General features: G+C 44.7%; 1 protein-coding gene and 1 long non-coding RNA gene across 4 annotated transcripts in view; one reads left to right on the plus strand and one right to left on the minus strand.

Moving 5' to 3' along the window:
* Positions 1-5,606: 5,606 nt before the first annotated feature.
* Positions 5,607-7,675, plus strand: LOC128800114 (uncharacterized). The gene is made up of 2 exons (XR_008434917.1): positions 5,607-6,563; positions 6,882-7,675. It is a non-coding gene; the product is annotated as an uncharacterized LOC128800114 (long non-coding RNA).
* Positions 7,556-14,278, minus strand: part of RREB1 (ras responsive element binding protein 1) — a 121,283-nt gene continuing 114,560 nt past the window's right edge. For 2 of the 3 annotated variants that reach the window (XM_053965025.1, XM_053965035.1), the window contains 2 exons: positions 13,411-14,154; positions 7,556-11,299 (listed from right to left, as the gene is read on the minus strand). In XM_053965025.1, the coding sequence (XP_053821000.1) occupies positions 10,794-11,299; positions 13,411-14,154 (1,250 nt within the window). In that variant the 3' untranslated portion in view covers positions 7,556-10,793. The remainder of the gene's footprint in view (positions 11,300-13,410; positions 14,155-14,278) is intronic. The other variant, XM_053965046.1, reaches the window with a different exon arrangement.

A 14,278-nucleotide genomic window follows, 5' to 3' on the forward strand; every position in this document is an offset into this window, starting at 1 on the left:
TCTCCCAAACCTGTGACAGCTGCTTCTCATAACAGGCAAGCACAGAGAGCTTCAGCCCCTTCTCAAAAAGCAGCATCTAAAGCAAGGGGCCAGAAAAACTGTGTCTGGCCTTTCTAAATCACTCCATACTCTATCTTGGCCACTGAAGTTAGTCTGAGTACTGCACTTTTCTACGCTATTCAGAAAATAATTGACAGAAAGAAAAAGCTGTGAAAACAAACAGAAAAGCTGTAAAAGCTTGCGTCTGGTATTTGCTGCCAAAAAAAGTTCAGGGCTGTAGCCACCTACAGGGTCAGCCGAAAGTATTGCAGAGGTGGAGCTTATAGTGACATGCTCACTCTGCCACCTTGTGTTTGGCCCCACAGCCAGTTTTCCTTAGAAGTTAAATTAAATTATATCTTTAATATATGTATACCTTGACCACATTCAGACAGAGATTTCCATTCAGCTTTTCCATGCAAGCTGAATCAAAGAGCCCAGTCTGTTCAGAACACTGAAGGGACTCCCTTGGCAGAGCCTGGATCCACAGCCCTGCCGAAGGAAGCAGGGGATGGTACCTTGCCCTGAGAGTGGACTTGATCCAGTATCAGCTGGCAAATTTTCCACCCATAAGTTTTCAAGAGTGAAAGAATGAACAAACACCCTCTTCTTTGAGAGCAGTCTACACAGCAAGGAGGGCAGTTAAAATGCCCTGTTGCAGATTTCCATTGAAAAGGAAAAGCTAGAATTTAAATAGCATCTGGTGACTGTTGAGCACGGTATGGCAAACATTGCCACCAAAATAACAGGTTATATTTAGAAGCAAGTTCAAATACCCTAAAACACTTGATTTGGAAGTGTGTCATATTTTCCTTAGAGCCAGTATTTAAGGCTTGGTTAATGCTTGGTTGTTTGTAATAGTGGTTCATTCATAGAGTGTGGAATTACTTCTCACAGCTGGAAATTACATTTTGCCCAACTAATCCTAACTTGTTGCTGCTATAAAGCAAGTTGGAAACGAGGAAGTACATCTTGCTGTTAGGCACCACAGTAAAGAAAAAAATGAAGCACGATTTAGTTTGTATTTTAAAAAATACACTACTTGGGGACCATCTCCTTTCCAACATCATAGTAGCCTAGCAGATTGCAGTTCTGCAGCATTCCATTACCACCAGTCCAGCTAAAGGTACACCAAGGCCGAAGTACAAGGCATCAGTCACAGTTATGCAGCCAGAACAATCACTCAGTAGGTTTTTCTTTGTGTTCATGCAGGGCAAAACATTCCCTCAAGGTCCTCCTGAGGCTGAGCTCCTGCTCCCATGCAAAGCATCTCATTGGGTGTCATTTACTGTTCCTTTAGTGAGCTGCAGCACTCCTTGTGATGACTTCTTTCCTTTCACTGGCAATCCCCAGGGACCATCACCCTGACATTCCCATTCTTCTGAATTTATAGAATTGAATGGAACCAGATGTCACTGATGCAGTGCAGTGGGAATAAGTACAGGCCACCAAGGACCTGCTGACAAACTGCAAAACATCCCTCAGCTGCTGTTCACTAAAACATTGCCTGAAGGAACTGCTGGAGAAGCTGCTATCATTTTTAATTAAGTATTGTTCAAATTAAATACCTTAATTTTCAAGCAGGTGTTTTTCAGCTGCTAAAGAGACTCTTATGGTTCAGAAAAAGTTAAAAACTAACTGTAAAAGAGGTGCATTCATAAAAAGTAATAACCAAATGCATTAAAGGCAGCATGTGGCTCTGCATCCAATACATTCCAAAATGTATTACCACAGGGTGCCAAAGTTGCTCACTTCTCCAGATCCCTCCCTTTCCCTCACCTACAGCCCCAGCTCATTTTCTAGTGAGTTCTGGGTCTTGGGTAGCTGTGCTAGGCAGCCTCTGTGGTTTCAACTCCAAGATGCTGACAGAGAGTGATGTAGACACAAGATCAAAGATTGGACTCACTGTGTTGTGGTGCAGACTTACACTGACTGCTGTGTAGATGCAGGCAGGTTGATACTTTGATTTTCTCTGGCTGTGGAGTATTGTGGACCTGATGCATATAACCTTGAAGCCTGTAAAGCTTCAGTCATACAGGCATCTTGAAGGAAGCAGATTAAATGGTGTTAAATGTCCTGCCATCAAAAAGGGACTTTTCTGGCAAAGTGTGCAAATCTGGGAGTGCTGGATCCCATTCAGCAGCAGTGCATGCAGTAGGACATGGGAGGACGTGTGCTGCCTCCTCCCCAGGAGGAGCCCTGTGCATTGGTAGAATTAAACAGCAATGACAAAGGTTACAGTCTCTGTTTACAGCCAGGTTTTGCCCCTTCCCATGCAGTCAGGTCATGCAGTAAAGCTTGAGTTACAAAGACTTGGGAGGAATATTAGTCCAAGCAAGCCTGCATCTCACAGCTAGCACTGCCACCAACCCAAACAAAGTATAAATGCTTATTTTGGGTGCAGATTCTTTGGAAGTCAGATGCTGCTTATTGTAAACAACAAACCTAGGCTGTCATTCTCTGCAGGATCGGGTAACAGGAGATGGGAGGAAAGGCTAACACACCAATTGCTTTTGTTACCCAAATACAACTCCACATCTGAGGGCAGGGGCCCACGGTCCTGTGTGCACACATTCCTAGGAGCATTTATTTCTGCCATTCCTCATACCCCAGTGCTCAGGTCAGGCCCTGTCCTGGAGCCACCGACCCCTTTGGCTGATGTTCTGTCCCAACCTTGGCACGTTTTTACGAGCAGCAGGGCCGTGCTCCATGTGTGGTTACAGGCTAAAAATTACTGATGGAGTCAGCCCACAGCGGCGCTGGCCTTCACCGCATTAACCTCTGCCTCCGAGATAGTGAAAACAGATCAGGCCTTTCATGATGAAAAGCCTTTTCTCCAGCAGATTCCTCTTATTTACAGCCTCCCATTAACTGATGTTCGTAAACTGCTTCACAACTCTCTGCTGAAAGGCTCTAGAGAAGTTCAAGTGCTTTCACAACAGCGTATTCCAAACACCATCACCCAGAGTTTCCTCATACACTCCTGGCAGTTTTCCCTGCCAAACAAGAGACAGATCTGGCACAGGAGAAATAAACAAGCACAGCAAAGGAGAAAGCTATTTTCAGTTCCTACTAGTTGGGAGGATTGCTACAACATTTTCTACTGCATTACGCAGTGAGGTTGGGTGAGCCAGAGAAGTCTTCCCATTTTATTACTGTTTAATATGTGAAAAACTCCTACTTCCTTTTTATGAGGATTTTTTTTTTTTTTTATTCTGAGAGGGGTCTTGAGAAATGAAAGTAGGCAATACTAGAATTTTTTAAAAGCCTCAACAATGCTTCTCAACTCCATTTAGTTTCACTTCTTCAGGGTGATTTCAGACACATCTTGAAATGAAGGCATCAGAACCCCTTACCTGGCAATACTCTGGAGGTTTACATCTCCCCAGAGAGTTCAGTCAAGCATGTAATCTGTCAGGCAGCCCACTAACACTGGCACATGTGTGCAGGTTACATGTCACTTACCTGAGGTGACACTTGTATACAACAACAGCAAGGTAGATGCTCCTGTATCTTTTGGGCATCCATTCTGTGCAGTGACCTGCCAGCAGTCTGTCTTCACTGCTGCCTTTGAGCAGGCCAACTGCCCTCTGCCTCTCCACCCTTTTTCTCCCAGATACTAATTGACTCCTTTCTTAAAAAAAAGATACTTCTGGAAAAACAGCCTCATAAACATCTTTTTACAATACAGAAATGTTATGTTGCTTGTAAACAACTGTCCCCTTGCCCACAGCCCAAGTTTCACCCCTCCCCTTGTTTTAAATAGGCCTCCCTGCCCAGGTGAAGCCACTGATGAGGCCTGGCAGCCCACAGGGATGGTGCTCTTGCACCTTCTGCACTTTTTGTAGTGGTGCAGCTGGTGACAAATCCTAAAACCACCAAATAATTCTGTCCCAAAACACTCGTCCCTGTGCTATTCTCCCCCTGCTCCTTCCCTTCCTCTCCAGTCCTCTGATAGTTCCTGAAAATACATGGACATCAGTGGACAAGTGAGTCCCTAACTTGTCACAGGGCCAAGGACACATACCGTGTCTGACATTAGCTCATCCTGTGGGAGAAACACCTTGGGCTTACTTGGCATAAATCATCCTTTCAGGACTGGTGAGAAGAGTTTAAATCACATAAAAATGCATTCCCTGAAACTGCATTGCAAAAACACAATCCTCAGCTGAGGGGACAAGGAAGGACACTGTGGAGGCTGTGTTGAGAAAGGCCAAGAAGTCTGAATTTACTGAGTGCAAGACCCTGCACCTGGCAGGAGACACTTTAGGCTCTGGCAGGGGCTGCCACTATTCCTGTTAATGTTCTTCAAAACCAGAGGAACAGACTGACCATATATACCCTCAGCAAAGCTGTTGGCTCAGAAACCCCAGCTGTGCTGTACCTCCTGTCATTTTAGGGCTGTTTCCAGTTCTCCTAATCCTGTGATCCAGCATGGCACTAACTGCCCATGACTAGGGAAAACCTCTGATCCGCCAGCAAATCTGCAGGTACCAGCAGCCACCAGCTTCCAGACAGGGACAACAGTATGCTCCTGGATGTTTGTTTCCCCCATTCCCCGAGTGTGCAAATGAGGACATGGGCAAGGAGGGCAGCTCCAGTGTGGGGCTGGTGGCCAAACCCAGGAACTCCACAGCACACCCAGGACTCCAGGGATCGCTGTAGTGATGTGGTGCTTCCAAACCGTAGAGCACACACAGCCAGGTGACCCATCACGTCCCCAGCTCAGACAGCACCCAACCTAGGATGCAGATATGTATGCAGATCATGCCATCCCACTAGGAGGTTAGACCTTTCCTCATACACACTCTTCCCCCTTCCCAACCTCAGACCATTTTTCATGGAACATTTGGCTCCTCCCTGACATGGAGGAGGTTTTCAAAATCTAAGTAAATTCCTTTATTTCCACACAGATTAGAGCCCAAATCCCAGTATCTCCCTCAGGGCTCCTCTGGCTGTTGCAGTGTGGGTGCAGCCTCTCTCCTGCACAGTAATTACTGCCAAGGAAGGGGATGAAAGAAAGAGGGAAAGTACTTTAATGCAGCTCCTCAGCTGGAGGGCTCAGCTGACCCAGGACACCCAAAGATGCTGGTGCCTTGTTCAGGTTTTACTCACTTCCCTCCCTGATGCTGGCTACTCCAGTACTCAGGTTTTGGGAAGTGCTGGCATGGCCCCTTTTTCCACAGTCCAGCAGTTAAGAGATGTTCCAATTGAATAATCCATTTCTCCATCCTTTTCTTTTTTTGCACCATCAGACTGAGTGATGAAAAATGCTGCCTCTTTGATACACAGAAATTGCTGGTTATTCTGTGCTAGGGTCTTGAGTCTCCCTTTTGCAGATAATCCTAAACTTCAGGGTTTTCAAAAGTTGAAAAGAAATTTTCAATCCCATCATAACTACAGAAATGCTGAAAGAAAATGACATTCCCCAAACTGGAGACTTGTGAAGAAGGAAAGGTTTCAAGTAAACTTTTGCCTCTTGTTTCATTTGCTAGCTGAATTGTGACTCATTTTGTTTGAGAAAGGCTTTTTTCAACAGAACAGGCCAAAACACTATTAAGTGTCAACAGCAAATCATTTCTCATTGCACTCACATTGTGAAGATCTTGGTGTAGGTGTACAGCCCTCCCATCTCGCAAATACTGGTTACTTTGAGACAGCTGCATAATGAAAAGCAAGTAACTTTATTCCTTCCTCTTCACTTGTTTGCATTTCAGTAGCAGCAAAAATGCAAAAGACGCTCCAACCAGGCTCCACATTCTGTTTTGGAGCAGTTTTCACCCAATCCTGCTATCTCCTGCCCATCCCCACAGCTTCACACTCCACACTTCAGAAAAAAAACCCACTTTCCTGGTGCCCCTTGCTGCCAAGGTATCCCTGTGGTGGCAGAGGACTTGGGTCTACCCCAAACTTTAATGCTCTGGGCGAGCATGTGGCCTCCACACCTGAAGCACAGCAGTGCCTCAAAGAGGGGCTGTGCCACTCTACCTGTCCATGTCAGAAATCAAGTTCAGCTTCACCCTTGTCAAGGTGGGGAAAAAAGCTTTAGGGAATAAGGCGAGGAAGCAGCAAGTTGGAGGAGGCACACAGAGACACCACCACTACCACCTCCCCACCTCTGCCTCACATGGTGTTTCAGGCCAGCTCCAGCTATTGCTGCCATGGATGTTAGTGTGGGAAAGAATGGCAGCAGGAAGAGGGAAAGGGAATTGCCAGCAAGGAGCTCAGTTCAGCTGGCCTGCAGGGTGTTATGCTGTCCACGGCAGGAAGAGGAGGGGAATTCCCAACTTAGCAATAGTCACTGTCAAATTGAGGTAGAAGGAGAAAAGGGCTGGGCACAGCAGTTATACCCTTCCATGGCTGAGAACCAAGTGCTTTCTAAGTCATCTGTTTTTTAAGTTATTAGTCACCATCACTTCCTAGCCACATAAACTCATCCCGTTTGATTTTAAACCTCCTGACAGGTCCCCGGGCCACTTGGACGCGAGCTTCCCATCGGTCTCACGAGAGGAGAGGCGATTCAGGTCAGTGGGTGTGAGAGGGAAAATTATTTTCTGCAGGTTTCCTCCCTGTGAAATGATGTTTCCACCCCATGAGCTCACCCAGAGAGCATTCAGAGCCCCACTTCATCAGATATTCTCGGTTTGGGGCTGGCTGGCTGACTGCTTCTGTTCTAACCTGTCCCTCCCTGGGGGTGAAGGACCAAGGTCCTCAGCAGACCAAGTGCTTTGAGGAATTTTGACCTCCATCAGGAAGGTGCAGGAGGCTTGAGGGAGGAAAGCAGCAGCAGTTCACCCCCCAAGTCTGTCTCTCATTCTGAACCTGGTTCACTTCTCTACCAGAAAGCACCACCGCAGCAGGACTTAGGAAGATGTGGATGCTTTGCTTCACTGCAATTCCTTGGCCTCGAGAGCTGGATGCACAACTCAGATGATTCTTTGGCTCATTGTCCTGGGTTTTTTTATAGGAAGGCATATAAAATGCAGCTAAGGCAGCTCTGACAAGCTAAAACAAAGGATTTTTCTCTTTTTTTGACACATGCATGTGGCTTTTGAATACATCCTGAAGAGTCTGTGGCTATAAATATTTTTGCAAGAAGGAAACTATGGTAGCAGAAACCTACTTAATTTATAAAAAAAAAGACTGGTACACTACATGCTGAGAGGATGTTCACCAATGTGACCATGGGGCTACCATTAATTGAAAAAGAATCCTGACCCTGCCTATGCAGGAAAATCAGCATTTTCTGCTGTCTTCATTTGCTGCGTTGAGGAACTGCACCTGGGAGACAAGCAGCATTTCAAAGGGGCCTGGCTACCAGAAAATGGTGGTCAAAATGAACAGGAGTTTTCAGCTGCTATCATCTCCAGCTAAAATTCAGATCAACAGAAGGAAGAGAAACTGTGATCCATTGGCACAGACAAACTCCAGCTTGCACATCATCCTCCAGCAGAGCTAAGGCAGAGAATAAGTCACCACAAACCCACAAGAAGAGCCACGCCCATTTCATAACCTATAATTTTTAAATATAACATTTTATTGCTTAGATGGTTTGATACAGAACAAGTTTTACTTTTTATTTTGAATTTGGAAGTACTGTACAACTGAAAAAAGAGGAATAAAAGTACCAAAACTATGTGTGATTCTCTGTTCATGTGGCATAAACCAGTCTTGTACACAATTCGTAGCAGCAGTTTAAGTTCCCTTTAGAAAAATATGAATTCTACACATTTATTACTGTTTCCTGCATGGGATGAAATCACTAGGATTAAACTTCCTTCGTGGAGAGAGAAGAGAGAGAAAGGAGACACACAAAGAGGAAAGAGAAGATGAATCATTCTGAAAATGGAATCAGACTGTCACATAGCCCCCTAAAGTTATTTCACAACAGCCTCAAACAAGGTTCTCTCTTTTTTTTTTTTCTTTTTCCTTTATTTATTTTGCGCTTTCACAGTCAAGTGCTTAATGTAGTGATTGAATTATCTCCATGTTAAGTCCATTGCAACTCAGGCAAAAGAATTTTAGAAGATGTTTTTTTCTGTTTTGTTTTTTTTTTTTTTTTTTTTTTTTTTTTTTTTTGTTTTGTTTTGTTTTTTGTAAAAGCCCTGAGAGAGGAAAAAAAAATAAAAAGATTCAAACGAAAATCGTATAGAGACAAATTAGCTGAACATGCAAACTAAAGCCTAAGATTCACCCATAGTTTAAACACATTATAAATTTCACAGTTTAATATTGGGGGAGGAAGGGAAACAAAAAAAACCCCAACAACAGCAACAGTTCTCAGTCAAACTCAACTAATAAAAATGTCAATAAAATGTGGCAAGACCTTATACTCTACTAGGATATAGATAAAGGCTAAATAAAGCTTTAAATCAATAGTGATTATTGCTAGCAGATGTCCCGGCAGGCTGCTGGGAATTAATTATTTGCTACATTGTTCTGCAGCATATAGTTTAGTAATGGCTTCTCCCCCACAGTATTGCGCAGTTTAGTGTGGAGAGTTGCGAAAAAAAAAACCAAAAAACAAAAAACAAAACAACAACCCCAAAATAAACAAACAAAAAATTACAAAAACCAAAAAATACCCAAAATAATAATAATAATAATTATTATAATTATAATAGTAATAACAATTTAAGGGATGCGTGAACTGGTTTTAATTAATGCACCTGGGTAGAGTTTCAAATGAATCATTGGTTGTGTCTGATTTATCTATATCTGGCATTAGCTTTGTTTCTGAACTGGTTCAAACATCCCTATTTAAAAATTAAAAAAAAAACCACACACAAAAAAAAAATAGAAATCACATATACCTCAACCATTTTTTTCTTATTCTATTTGCAAGAATATTACTCAAGAACGTTTCTCTTCCTTTGAATTCTGGACAGTGAGATTTCAGTCTCCAGAAATTTTTCCGAGAATTTTTAATATATAGATATATATAGATATATATATATTATATAATATAGACTGGGTCCGAGGCCCACTTCCTCCATGTCTGGTGAGAGCAGGAAAAGCAATTCTGCGGTGGGAAGGAGGGAGGGTCACAGTGCGGGCTGGGCTGGGGGGCTGCAGTGGTGGAGTAGCACAGTGAGGCTCCGGCAATGCTATTATGGCTCTGTCTGTCCCAGAGGTCATGACTGAAGGACAATTAACAAACAACAATAACGACAACAACACAAGAACAACAAAAATGCTGGGCACTCTTAAAAAATGCACAGCTACAGTAGGATACATTTCGTTTAACCCCTTCAATATTGGTGGCTGGAGTGTCTTGTCACCTGTTGCCGGCAACAGGAGCCATATGGAGAAATTCCAGCTGCCAGCATTAAAGGGGTTAAATTACTGATATGAAATTTAGACACACACCTCAAGTCTTCAAGCATCAACCCCAAAATCTCAGGAAGAATTTATTTCTATTTTTTTTTTTCTTTTAAATTAGTTTTATTTATTTTTAACATGTCGTATATCTGTAGTTTTATTACCAGTAGTATTTTCTTGCTCTTAGAACATGACAGAAGCAAGATGAGGGTAAGGCTCGCATTTCTCTCTTGCTTTCCACTGGAAGACGGAATAACTTTGCTCTGTGAGTGACCGTCACATCAGTGACGGCAGCGAGGTCACTGCGGCACTGGTGGTGCCTCTCTCACGCACCCGGGGCCTCGCACGGCCCCGCTGTCGCACCCACGCCCACACTGCGAGGAAGATGTGCCCCCGCACGGGCACGGTACCTCGCTGGCCTCCGCGGGACGCTCCGGTCGGAGGAAGGGGTTCATGTAAAGTACAGTAGAAGAGCTGCAACAACAGGAGGAGGAGGAGCTGGTGAAAGTTGATGAGTCAAGAACACTCCAAGACGGGATCCAAGCTGCGCTACGCATCTCCGTGGGCAAATATTGCCCATTGGCTTCTGCTGACTGCAGAGACAAGCAAACTGATGGATTTATAAAATAATAATAAAATAATAATAATAATAATAATATACTGAAGCAAATCAAACATATGTAACAGCGGATGCATAATTTCCATAGGTTACGTTGCTATGTAACTCTTCTCTGTATACACGCTCAGTCTGTGACGGCCAGAAAAAACCCCTAGGATTTAGAAAGACCACTTCTAATGCTGAAAAGTGGAAACAAGCATGAAGTTGAAATTAATTTGTGTTTCCTGCTTTTGGCTTGAACCACTTTGAACACCTTCAACTGCCACGTTGTTCATGCCTGGAACAGGCTTAATGCTCCACCATGTGGCAAATGCAAGAACATCTACTGAGAAAAAGAACAATAAATCAATGTCTCCTCTGCATCTCTGAATATCTCATATGAAATTCACATCATTTTTCTTCCAGTTATTGGCTATGGTATCCAAGGGCCTCCCACCCCACTGCCCCATTTCCAGCTCAGAGAACAAACACAGCGACTATCACAGATATACAAGAACAAGCTCACGCACACCAATACAAAAGGTAACATTAATGCTTAAATGAAAAAGGGTCCTCTCCAAATAATTCTTTAAAATATTAAAATCATTTTTGAAAAAAAATCTATAATACCAAAAGATCTAATAAAGTAGTAAGGCACTCAAATCAGTATATACTGTAGTCTCTTGCATTATTATACTGAAAGGCATATGGCACCACGTCCAGTCTGCCATACTCTCCCTGTAGCTGTAAGGTCGCTCTTCCAAAACCAGACTCCAGAAACCTTGCTCTGCTGGCTTCCGTTTGCCTGCTGAGACGCATCTAACCTCCTAGCAAGTCACTCCACCCCCAAGAGCTGAGGCGCACTGTCGGCAGAGGCCAGGATGTGATTCATGGGAGATGGAGCGTTGTGCATCTCCAGCAAGTCTTGGATGAAACCTGAGGGCCTCTCATGCTCGGAGCTGCCCCGTGGTTCCTGGTCTTTTGCCGTGTGTTTCTGTGTGCTCTTGGTGGGCTCGGCGAGGCAGGCGCCGCTCCTCTCCTCTCCGCAGGGGGAGTCTGTGACCATGCCGGCCAGGGGCTCGTTCCGGCTCCCCACGAGGGACAAATGGCTACCGACGCCCCCCGCGGAGTCGCACTCGCTTTCGGAGATGGGGTTGGTGCCGCTGTGGCTGGACTCATTCTCACTGTCTTCTCCACACCTTGACTGCGTCTCCTCCTTGTCGCTCTCCTTCCCATGGTTTCGGGCATTTTTGACTTTCTGGTGGATGCGCTGGTGACGGACCAAGCTGTGCTTCAGAGTGAAGGTCCGTTCGCAGGTTTGACACTTGTAAGGTCGCTCACCTGGAAGAGAATGACAACGCAAAGTCAGCCGTGAGGTCACACACATGCCTCCCTCTTATTTCAAGCAGCATGAAACGATTTGCACTTTGGAAATTCAGTACCTCCATCGAACGTCACGTTTATGCAGATATTTTGCTTCTGTACTAGCGAACTAGCTGATGGATTGCTAGCAGGAATACAGGTAAATGCCCACGGCACAAATGGAGCATCAGAACTAGGTGTCTACAAGCTTGGCAAGGCCCTTCACTAAGGAGGGAGGAAGACCGTAAGCACCAGGTGCTCACTAGCATCCTTCCTAATTTAGTCAGCCACTTTTCAGGAAGAAGTTTACAGTCGATCTCTGGAACTCAAAATCCTTTATGAAACCAGCCCACCATGTGGGCTCCCTGCTGCAAGGTCAGTCCCAGACACATGTGGAGAGAGAGAGAATACTTTCCTCAGAAGGAACTCATTGGAAAGCAGAGCAACCATAGCCCCACAGACAAAATTCTCCCAAAATATGAACCACGCATACTGCCCCAAGGTCCTGTCTGCTCTGAAGAACCAAAGGTCCCACCCCGACCTGTCCCCCCTTTCCAACTCTGCCTCTTAAAGACTTCAGTGCTGCAATTCCATCAAGACACCACCTTGTGCCAATGAGCATCAGAATGACACATGCAGTAGGCAGGCAGGGGTTTCAGTGTGTCCCAAATGTTCCTCTTCTGAGTAAACAAATCCCAAAACCTTACAGGTATCTTTAAATAACCTCACACATTAAAACCAAAGTATAAGGAATGTGCAACCTGACAATATTTTGTCAGAATAGTTGAACAAGTGGGAAGGAGACAAGGAGAAGAGTCAACCCACAGCATTGGTGCAAAACCCTCAGCTGAAAATGCATTGATCTGACAGTGGGGGTAGGTCATAGTTACATTTATCAATTTGAAGAAAGCACTGTGCCAGGTTCCTGTTCGATACCTATTCTATGTTAAAACATCCTTAAAGTGTCAAATAAGAAAGAGAAACAAACAGAAAAAAAAAAAACATATTGACAAAGCTCACAATAACCCAGCATGCAATGAAAACAATTAAAACAGAGAGTATGGAAACGTCCATACTGATATCAGCATTGATATCAGCATTTCCCTGAAGCTTCTCCACTCGTATGAAAATAGGCACTAGAATGGGACCTGTCTCATTTCACTTGTAGCTCAATGGCAGAAGAAAACAGGTCAGTTTTGCACTCAATAGATGAATGTTTACGATTAGAAGCATTGAAGCTATTCAGGCATTACTCTTTGGTGTAGTTTTCTAAAAATCACTGTAAATTGCAGCACAAGTATTTTGTCAATGGCAAAGATCTTGTCTTCAGCAGAGAGAACCTTCAAAAGACACAAAATGTCAAAATGGACCAGTTTTCCCACGTCAAAGCAGCTTGCTGGCAGGTGAAATACATAATTAATAAGGATGAATGATTAATTCACCTTTGAGCTGGTTCATAGCTTCATCTTATTTGCAAGGCACTGCTGCAATCTGCCTATCACATAAAGCAATCCCACTGCCCAGTCAAGTCACTGGGCAAGTGTTTCACTACCTGTGTTCCACCTTCCCTGCCCAAGTGCCCACTGGATTTCTGCCTTCCACCCAAGCAGAAGGTCACACACATCACCAGCAGGTTACCCATATTAGGTTCAGATCATCAGACTCTTTCTTGCTCTCACTCTCTCTCTCTAAACTTTGACTCAGAGGTGAAGTCTCATGATACCCTGACAGTTTCTCCACTGCTGGTCAAAATATTGGGAAGAAGTAAAGCCATGCACACATGGCAAGAAGGGAGTCAGAAGCTGCTCAGAGATCTCCACACTTGCCCTTGCCTCTGAACTCTGCAAGCAATCATGGGGAAAAACAGTTTGGGAGTTGAAAATAAGGCAGTGGCTGCAATTCTTGCTCCCTACATAGGCGTTTTATGCAGCATGGGGGACTGGGGCAGAGAAGACACCTTGCAGATACCTTTAGGACTAAAAGCAGTGTCTCCAACCTCAAGTGCCAGCAGCAACTGTGCACCTCCAGAGCAGACACCTCAGTCTGGTGGGACACCTCATGGTCTGTTCTGCCCTCAAGCCTCCTCTTACCTGTATGAGACCGCATATGTCGCGTCAGATCTTGCAGAGACCAGAAACGCTTGTTGCACACAGTACAGACTTTCTTTCTTTTGTCTGCTTTTGCAGTACTCTTAGCCCCATCAGTCTTTGGTTTGTCATCACTGCTCTTCTCAGTGGACTTTCTCTCTGTGCCTTCCCCCTCAGAGATGCTTTCGCTCTCTTCATTCTCCTTTCCTGTTGCCTCAAAGTCCACAGGAGACTCCACTACCTTCAAGTCCAACGGAGACTCTTCCTGCTCAAGACCAGAGTCCTGCATCGAGGGAGCTCCTGCATCATCCTGAATGCTTTTGCTTTCATCCTCACTGCTCCTTTCATCCTTTCTGTCCTCACGAATGTGGGCCTTTTTGTGACGGCTAAGAGTGCCAGCAAACTTGAAGGTTTTGCCACAAATGTCACAGGCATGTTTCCTTTCAGTCTGAGAACTGCTGCCTGCACTCTGGTCACTCTCTGCCAGCTTGAAGTCCATTAATTTGCTGGCAAAATTGAGGTCAAGACTTTTGTTACTTACAGAATCTTCCTCAGGGCCCTCTTCATATCCATCCACTTTTTCTTCAGCATCCTCTTCTGCCAGAAGGGAATCGGCCTTCTGCTCCTCCTTGGGGCTGCGCTCACTCTCTGGTAGCTCTGTCATTTCCTCTGACTGCTCCTTCTCGCCACAGCTCAGGTTCAAGACTTTGTTTCCTGTAGCTAGTGTCTCTGCATCCGCCTGGCTCTCTGCAAGGAAACACAGAGAAACTTTCACTGGGGTGCTCCCTGATGATTCCCAACTACCAGCAGTGAGCCTGCACATGGACCCAGGAGCATTGCTTCTGATCAAGCATCCCAACATGTCTGTGAC

The sequence above is a fragment of the Vidua chalybeata genome, chromosome 1, assembly GCF_026979565.1.
Source record: "Vidua chalybeata isolate OUT-0048 chromosome 1, bVidCha1 merged haplotype, whole genome shotgun sequence".
Classification (NCBI taxonomy): Eukaryota; Metazoa; Chordata; class Aves; order Passeriformes; family Viduidae; genus Vidua; species Vidua chalybeata.